The sequence below is a fragment of the Lipotes vexillifer genome, unplaced genomic scaffold (genome assembly GCF_000442215.2).
Source record: "Lipotes vexillifer unplaced genomic scaffold, Lipotes_vexillifer_v1.1 scaffold402, whole genome shotgun sequence".
NCBI classification, from domain to species: domain Eukaryota; kingdom Metazoa; phylum Chordata; class Mammalia; order Artiodactyla; family Lipotidae; genus Lipotes; species Lipotes vexillifer.
The window spans coordinates 3,802,041-3,811,636 of record NW_006798409.1 but is presented as its reverse complement, the minus strand read 5'-3'; the positions used below and the strand labels follow the sequence as shown (position 1 = coordinate 3,811,636).

Genomic DNA, 9,596 nt, shown 5'->3' with positions numbered 1-9,596 from the left:
CCCAGGGCGATTTCCCTGCCCTACACTCCCAATTCCACAGCGCCAGGAGGCGGAAGCGAGTGGGCGCGGTCACCCGCGCGCTCCGCCCAGGAAGTGGGAGGGGCCTCTCGGGATCCACATTTGTCTCCCGCCGCCTCCCAGTCGGATTGCGGCCGAGGTCGGTCCTGGCTTTGTAACTCGCTCAAGATGGCGGCGCAGCCACCCAGCGGGATCCGCCTCAGCGCGGTGAGCAGCCGCGAGGGGTGGAGCGGGCCGTGTCCCAGGAGGGCGGGCAGGCGGGCAAGCGAGGGGGGGTCGGCAGTGGGCGGTGGCGACTTGTCGGCCCGGCGCGGCGGCTGGGGCAGCGGCGGGGCCGGGGGAGGCGGCGGCGGCCATCTCGCTACCGACGGCGGAGCTGCTCGGCAGCGGGCAGGGCAGGGCAGGGCCGGGCGGCGCGCGCCGGGCTGCGTTTCTGTTTTGCCTCCGCGGGTTCGGGGCGGGGCGGGTCGGGGCCGCGGCCCCTCCTCCTGGCTCCCTCTTGGCTGCCCCGCAGCTGTCGTCCGAGGGCGAGGCCTCGGCGGCCAGTCGGCCCGCCCCTCGGACCGCGGGGCCTCTGACCCATCCCGGCCTGCGGGCCCGCGGAGTGTCCCGGAGGGGGAGGGAGAGGTGGTCTGCTGCCAGAAATGCCCAGCGGCCTTGACCTCCTGGCGGTGGGACGGGGTGCTGCGAGCTGGGACTAGTCTTCCTGATTGATTTAAATTCCTGCCGCTTCCCTCCAGTTAAGCCCTCGGGCCCAAATCGCTCCTAGGTCACCACCGAGCTCTCGCGTTTCCCCTCTAGTCTCCGGGTCGTGTCTGTTCCGGAGCGTCTCGGGTTCTTGGGGATCCTTGAGCATGTTTTTTGGATCTGTGAGTCTTTTTCGGAGGGAGCGGTCACACAATATGAATTAAAATTTCACAGCCTAAGGTGTGGGCGTGGCCTCCCTACATGATTCTCCTTAAAAAGTTGGCCTTGTTATACAAAAATGTACCTCTTCTCTGGAGGGTGTTGGTGCTGGCCAAAGAATGGCTGCAGCAGTCTCATTATTCAAATGGTAATACCATTGCGTTAAAAATGGTATTTTGCCCTTTGACTTGCATTCATTTAGCCAGATTCCTGCCAACACCTGGTATCATTAGACTTTAACGTTCTTCCTGATGAGGGTCAAATGGTATCTGTTTACGTTTACTTGACTTTGAAGTTGAAAGTTTGTCACATTTCACCCTTTTTGGTTTGGGATTTAAAAAAGAAAAAAAACAACTTCATATCCTTTGCCTATTTTTATATTTTCTTTTTCTTTTGAGGGGTATTTTTATTGATTTATGAGTGTTCTTTACATATTTGGAATAAAGGCTCTTTGGTTACCTAACTGGTTTATTGAATGAGATAGTAGTTAGATGGAAGACAGAGAGGAACTTTACTCTTTCTTACCACTGGCTTTAAACATTATTTGCTAATTCACCTGGGTGAATCTGGACAGATTCTGATGCTTTCCAATTAGCCTCAGGTACAGTTAAGTCAGACTTTAACTACTTTTAAAGCTCTTATTCATTTTAAAGCCCTGCTCTTTCCCCTCATATTGGGCCAAATTGTGGCCCAGAAAACTGTGGTGAGAAAAAAGGAGTGAACTGGGTTTTTTTTTTTTTTTTTTCCTTGCTATTTCTGCACTTTGATTCTTTTCGCCATTCCCCAGCTCCTCCCAAGTTGCTATCTCTGTCTCTTCAAGATTGAGAAGACCGAGGGAGCAAAGATAAGGGTCAAACAGTCTTGAGAGACTGGCATTGTTGTTAGCTGGCTCTCTGGGTGTAGCAGCTGTCCGTGTGCTAAATCTTTCTTTTGTGGGTAATGGCCGTTTGGAACCTCATTGATAGAAATCTCCCATCTGCAGCTTCTGGAGTGTATTTACACTGGTCTTTTGCTTTAGGACAGGAGTTGGCAAACTGCAGTTTATGGGCCAAATCCAGCCTGCCACCTGTTTTTGTATGGCACACGATCCTTAAATGGTTGGGGGCAGAAAGATAAAAGAATAATATTTCGTAACATGAAAATTATGTGAAATAGACATTTCAGTTTCCATAAATGAAGTTTCTTTGGAATAAAGGCTTGCTTATTCCTTTGGTATAGCTCTCAAATGCTAATAACCATTTTGTGACTGAGAGCATTGGTTCTGGAGCTCACATGCCTGGGTTCAAATCCTGGCTGATAACTGTATATGTGACCTGAAGAGTGGGAATAAATAATCGTACCCACTGGAAAGTTGGTTTAAATGAGCCAGTGCCTGTAAAAGTCTTATAAAGGTCCTGTTCACGCCATAAATACTCAGTAAATATTTTCTTTTTCTTTTTCTTTTTTTTTTTTTTTTCCCACTGGAAAGTTGGTTTAAATGAGCCAGTGCCTGTAAAAGTCTTATAAAGGTCCTGTTCACGCCATAAATACTCAGTAAATATTTTTTTTTTTTTTTTTTTTTTTTTTTTTTTTTTACTGTTAGCAGTGAAGCCTATCCATTTTTCCAAAAACAGGTGTAGCTTCTTGAGAACAGAGTACATGGGAAGAAAATTTATGTCTTTTCTTGGAAATATGTTTTTGCTACCCTTGTTCTTTACATATAATTTGGCTGGGTTTGTAATTCTAGATTAGAAATTATTTCTTTTTAGAATTTTAAAGGCATGCTTTATTGTTTAATAGAGTCCTGTGCATTGTACTGGTACTTAGGCTGGAGACTCAAGTCCATAATATATGGAAAATTTTCTCATTTATTTGGTGACAGTTTTCCCTTTATTTTTCTGTTTTCTTTTGTCTCCTGTTTTCCTTCCCATTGCTTTTTCTTTCTGGGAGATTTCCTCCGTTTCATCTCCTACCTTTCTCTTACCATATATTTAATTATTATAAACACTGTCTTATTCTCTGAATATCTTTTAAAAATCTTTCTCAACAAAATATTTGTTTTTATCTCTGGGTATATTAATCATAGTATTTTTGAAGTTTTCTTTTGCTCACTGCATTGCCTCTAGTTTCTTTACATTCTTTTTACTGTGTGTTTTTTATTCTAATTTTACACATTCTCAAATGTCTGGAGATGGTCAGCCTTCTACTTATATCTCCAAGTGAGACACTAAAAAAATGGATGTTCATACCCAAGTAGAGCTAGTCCTTTGGTGGGCTTCAGTGTTGGGTGATCAGGTAGAAGGAGCCAGCAGTGTTGTTGGAGCACTCTCTGTCAGTGTCTGTTGACCGTAAAGAATGGAAGTGTTAGACCATAAAGTAAGTATATTTAAAATAACTTTTAAAACTTGTAAAATAATTTTTTTTCAAGTGAGGGATTAAAAAAAAGCTATCCAGAATGGCCTGGCACAATTGTAAAAGAACCAAATAGAAATTTTAGAAATCATTCCGTTTTCCAGAGAGGAATTCTACATCTAGTCTCCTGCATGGCTTATATAATCCTGGCTGCTAGCTCTTCTGAAGCAGGGAAAAGGAGATAGGAGTATCCCATTGTTCAGTTTGCAGATTTGGTTTTCATTTGTTTACTATTATGGTGAAATACACATAACATAAAATTTACCATCTTAACTATTTTTAAGTGTGCAGCTCAGTAGGTTAAGTACATTCACAATGTTGTACAACCAATCTCCAGAACTCTTCATCTTGCGAAACTAAAACTCTGTACCCATTAAAAAATAACCCTCCATTCCCCCTTCCACCAGCTCCTGGCCGTTTTACCTCCTGTGAATTTGACTACTCTAGGTACATTATATAAGTGGAATCATACATTATTTGTCTTTTTGTGATTGGCTTGTTCCTCTTAGCATAATGTCCTCAAGGTTCATGCATGTTGTAGCATGTATCTAATTTTCTTTCCCTTTTAAAGCTGAATAATATTCCGCTCTATGAATATACTACATTTTGTTCATTCATCGATGGACATTTATGTTGCTTCCACTTTTGGTTATTATGAATAATGCTACTGTGAACATGGGTGTGCAGATGTCTCTTGAAGACCCTGATTTCACTACTGTGTACAAAACAGATAAATTTTATACAAAATAAAAAACAGTAAGGACCTACTGTATAGCACAGGGAACTATATTCAATATCTTGTAATAACCTATACTGGAAAAGCGTCTGGGAAAAGTATGTGTTATACATACATATATATATATGTATACACACACATGCACACACATATCTTTGTGTGTGTATATATGTATGTATGTATAATGGAATCACTTGAGTGTACACCTGAATCAACTATACTTCATTTAAGGAGGAAAAAAAAGGACCCTGCTTTCAGTCCTTTTCAGTATATACCCAGAATTAGAATTGTTGGATCCTGTGGCAAATGTATATTTAATTTTTTGAGCCCCCTCTATATTTTCTACAGTGGCTGCACCATTTTATATTCCCTAGAAGGGTGCGCACGAGTTCCAGTTCCTCCATGGCCTCCCCTACACTTACTTTCTGCTTTTGTTGTTGTATTTTTTATTTTGATTTTTAACAACACCCAACCCTTTGAGTGTGAGGCGGTATCTCATTGTAGTTTTGATTTTCATTTCCCTAATGATTAGAGATGTTGAGCATCTTTGGAGAAATATCTGAGTCCTTTGCCCATTGTTTAATCTGTTTGTAGTCTTCTTGTTGTTGAGTTGTAGGAGTTCTTTGTAAATTCTACATATTAACCCTTCATCATATACTTGATTTGCAGATTTCCCCCCCATCCTGTAGGTTGCCTTTTCACTCTGTAGATTGTGTCCTTTGATGCAGTGGTCCATGGCCTGCTAGGAGCCAGGCCACACAGCAGGAGGTGAGAGGCTGGCAAGCGAGTAAAGGTTCATCTCCTTCATCTGCGGCTCCCCATCGCTTGCATTACCGCCTGAACCATTTCTCCACCACCCCCCCAGCCAGTCTGTGGAAAAATTGTCTTCCAGGAAACCAGTCCCTGGTGCCAAAAAGATTGGGGACTGCTGCTTTGATGTACAGAAGTTTTAAATTTTGGTGATTTCAAGAAGTCATTGCCAAGTCCAATGTAGTAAAAGGTTTCCCCTATGTTTTCTTCTAAGAGTTTTATGGTTTCAGCTCTTTGATCCATTTTGAGTTAATTTTTATTTATGGTATAGGGTAAGGCTACAATTTCATTCTTTTTATGGATATCCAGTTTTCCCAGCACTATTTGTTGAAAAAACTGTCCTTTCCTCATTAAATGGTCTTTATACCCTTGTGGAAAATCATTTGACCATATATGAGAGGGTTTATTTCTGGTCTGTTTGCTGACCTGCTTTTAACCCACCTGCTTTTGATTGTCTGTGAGCCTGCCACTGTCAGTTTCTCCAGAGAACAGACCTCCAGCCTTATGTGGTTTGCTGAGGGTAGTTGAAGGGCTGCTCAGGGTAAAAGAAGGATCTGGGGAATCTTTCTTCTTTTAAAGACTTTCAACCTATCTTGTCTTCATACAACTTCTAGTATCTTTTACTTCAAAGGTACAAAGTCTAATTTTTAAGACTTTCTGGGGTTGCCAAGGTTCCTGACCTGCTTCTGGTTGGTTTTCTCATCTCCTACAGGCTTCGGATTTAGCTTTTTCCAGGCTATTAAATCACTTGTCACTAGTCTGTGCTTTCCAGTTTCCAAACTACTGACTATTTTGTCTGCTATTAGTAATCACTTCTTTGATTCTCTTTGTTCTTCTGGGTTTATACCCCTTTTTTTCCTTCATTATAGGGCGGCTTCGGGAGGCAGCAGAGGTAAACACTGTCCATGTGTTCAGGCTTCCATATTATATTTAAATGATTTTTTACATTTGTGAATATTTGTTGACTCTAAAAGTTCTGTTGATTCTTTTTTTTAATAATATATTTTTTATTTATTTATTTTTGGCTGCGTTGGGTCTTTGTTGCTGCGTGCGGGCTTTCTCTAGTTGTGGTGAACAGGGGCCACTCTTCGTTGCTTTGCACGGGCTTCTCGTTGTGGTGGCTTCTCTTGTTGCAGAGCATGGGCTCTAGGCACATGGGCTTCAGTAGTTGTGGCATGCGGGCTCAGTAGTTGTGGCACACAGGCTCTAGAGCGCAGGCTCAGTAGTTGTGGCGCACGGGCTTAGTTGCTCCGTGGCATGTGGGATCTTCTTGGACCAGGTCTCGAACCTGTGTCCCTGCATTGGCAGGCGGATTCTTAACCACTGCGCCACCAGGGAAGTCTGAAGTCCCTCTATTGATTCTTTAATATATCTGTGTGGTCTTCGTTGTATCTCATTTTTGTGTTTTTTTTTGGAGGGGAGGATTACTTTTTTTTTTTTTTTTTGTGGTTCGCGGGCCTCTCACTGTTGTAGCCTCTCCCGTTGCGGAGCACAGGCTCCGGACGTGCAGGCCCAGTGGCCATGGCTCATGGGCCCAGCCGCTCTGCGGCATGTGGGATCTTCCCGGACCAGGGCACGAACCCGTGTCCCATGCATCGGCAGGCGGACTCTCAACCACTGCGCCACCAGGGAAGCCCGAGGATTACTTTTTAAATGTCTAGTTATTTCAAGAGATTCCTGTTTTTTGTTTTTTGTTTTTTTTTCTTGCGTTATGCGGGCCTCTCACTGTTGTGGCCTCTCCCATTTGCGGAGCACAGGCTCCGGACGTGCAGGCCCAGTGGCCATGGCTCATGGGCCCAGCCGCTCTGCGGCATGTGGGATCTTCCCGGACCAGGGCACGAACCCGTGTCCCATGCATCGGCAGGCGGACTCTCAAGCACTGCGCCACCAGGGAAGCCCGAGGATTACTTTTTAAATGTCTAGTTATTTCAAGAGATTCCTGTTTTATAGGCTGATATTTCTTTTACCTAGTGTTGGGCGGCGATGTCTAATACTACTATATCTTGTCTGCTAATATTTTCTCCTGGTGGATTTTTTCCTTTAATGTTATTTTAGATTGTGTACTCAAATATTCCCCAAATAATGTCTCTGGGAGAATCCTCTGGTTGAGGCTGTGTCTCCACAGTGGTTCTGCAGGTTATATAAATTGAAATGCTTAACCCAAGTGAAGGCATGTCTCTTTACAGAATTTCATGTTACACTTTTTTTTTTTAAATCTAGAGTCCAGAGCAAAACAGAAAGCTTCCCATTGGGCATATTCCCCCCACCCCCTTTTTTACTGAGGAGGTAAGAGGGGGCAGCTACTTCAAGTGCGTGCTTCTCTTCTGCCATGTCTCCTATCCCTGAGTCACCTTTAAAATTGAAACCTTTGTATTCCAGTTAAGCACCCCACTCTAATCCACATTTTCAAATTTTATTTTAGTTTTTAATTCCTTCTTTACTTGAGGCCCTTGAGGATTTTCTTTATTTATATATGAGCTCATTTGTGCCTTTAAGGGTATACTTACCTTTTTAAAAAAACATACACTTATAATGCTTATTATGTCCCAGGTGTTCTTCTAAGCATTTATAAATATTAAGTTTTTTAATTCTCTTAATGTCTTGGTAAGCTGATATTATTATCATCCTTATTTTCACAGATGATAAAACTTGAGGCACAGAGGGTTAAGTTGCTTACCCAGGATCACACATCTAGTTAAAGATACTCCACAGTCCATGTCGTGTGTGTGTGTGTGTGTGTGTGTGTGTGTGTGTGTGTGTGTGTGTGTGTTGGCTGTTGAAGGGTGTTTTTCTTTCCAGCTGATGACATGTTCGAGAGATGAGAATAGTAGTTGAAAATAATGCTTTTGTTTAAATACCCAAAAAGCCACTGTTTAAGCATTCATCTTTTCTTACTGATGCCTTCTTTGCTTTGTTCCCCCGGGACTCTTACTCAAGAACAATGTGTACCATGTCAGTTTGGAGTTGGTATATAGGATGAAGTCATTAAATGTAAGTTGACAGTCTGCCATACATCTAAAATCAAAGTATTACAACATGGACCAAAATACCCAATTTCTAACTCCAGACTTCACACCTAACAAATTCGTAAAATAGAGAGCAAAGACAGAAACGATTCTAAGGGTTTCTGGTGTTGATTAATCGTTTTCTCCTTTGGTAGCCAGAGGCTTTACACCCCAAAGCCATGCCCCATAGTAAGATTTAGAATGGGTGAGGAGTACACTGTGTATTCTTTTATAAATGGAGGAATGATGATTGTGCAAGGGGAGGGCCTGGGACAGGACTCAGGTATACTAATTTGGCAAAAGGTTTCTTGTAGAAGATGAAGGCCTGGAAATTGATTTTCTTTATCAAAACCCTTGTTTTAGAAAGTTGGGGAATTCCTTATACACCATTATTATGTGGATGTATGCTATAGAAAGTATGCCATAGAAGGTCTGAGTTACATATGCTCCAGTTTGAAGACCACTCTTCTACAGAATACTATTTTTCACATGTGTACTTTAACCTGATAGTAAACAAATGCTTAGGGATTGTCTAAAATCGAGGGTGGACAGAGGAATAGTAGACCTCTTTCTGACACCTTGTGGCAGCAGCTGAACACTGTAAATGCAGCTGGTTGGATTTATAATCTAATCATATTTCTAGGGCTCTTCACATGAAACACTTAAAGTGCCTCTTTTTTCTCCCTTAAATATGAGATAATCTGTTCATAATGAACACAAAAAAGTCCTCATTTCATGGAAATACTCTGCATATTGAAATTTCCAAGCCTCAGCCTTTTTAAACCATTTGTACATTTTTAGGCATTTGATATCTGCACTACTCAGGAATTTAGAGAGTTCCCTATAGCATGAGGTTGATTAACATACTCTTCCATACTGTATTACCATGAATCGGACATAAAATCTCTGGAGGTCAAGAAGGTTTGTTGCATTTGAGCTGTTAATTTGACATTGTTTGAAGGCTTTATAGATGTATACTGTTCCAGGGCTGCAAGTTCAACTGTTGATATAATGAACTTGGAGAGACCATGAGAAAAGCCTGTTGATAAATAAGCAAAGCTAAGTTTCTTAAGCTTAATGCACTAAAGGAGAAAACACCCCTTTGACAAAGTCTTAGTTTTATCTCATGGTAATTTTGAGGTAGGTCTTGTAGGGTGGATAGCTTTGGGATTGGGCACTTTATGATATGGCTCTGGATTGGTGGACACAGGAGGCAAGGGTTTTGCAGCACAGCTTGATGAGAAACTGTTTAGTTGATTTACAGCCTTATCTTCCAGGAATCTCATTTTCCGGGTTATGTCTTCCAGGTATATCCTGACGCAAGCAGCTAAGTCATTCTTGCTTGGTCTCACTTAATACTGGGACAGAAAATTATTTTGGCGTCTGTTCTCAAAAGTAAGACCTTAATTAATTTACGTGAATCATTGGTTTATTTCAGCTTTGCCCGAAGTTTTTACATACAAATTCTACTAGTCACACTTGGCCATTTAGTGCGGTTGCTGAATTAATAGGTAAGTAAATTGGTGTTTCGTGTATAATCTGTTGCTTGCAATTGAAGTTCTAAAAAGCTTTTTATTGAAAAGTAGTATGCAGATGTGCTTTTAAAAAAAACCAAAATGTATCTCAGCGATAACATTGGTAAAGGTTACCTAGCATAACAACTATTCAAACTGATGTCAAGTTAATCAGTGCTCAGCCTTCCCTATACAGTTGTCAGAGTATTTCCCTAC

General features: G+C 41.9%; 1 protein-coding gene across 1 annotated transcript in view; it reads left to right on the top strand.

The window, feature by feature from the left end:
• Nucleotides 1-162: 162 nt before the first annotated feature.
• Nucleotides 163-9,596, top strand: part of MORC3 (MORC family CW-type zinc finger 3) — a 41,367-nt gene continuing 31,933 nt past the window's right edge. Inside the window, exons 1-2 of the mRNA XM_007470497.1 lie at nucleotides 163-225; nucleotides 9,305-9,377. Of these exons, the coding sequence (XP_007470559.1) occupies nucleotides 187-225; nucleotides 9,305-9,377 (112 nt within the window). The 5' untranslated portion in view covers nucleotides 163-186. The remainder of the gene's footprint in view (nucleotides 226-9,304; nucleotides 9,378-9,596) is intronic.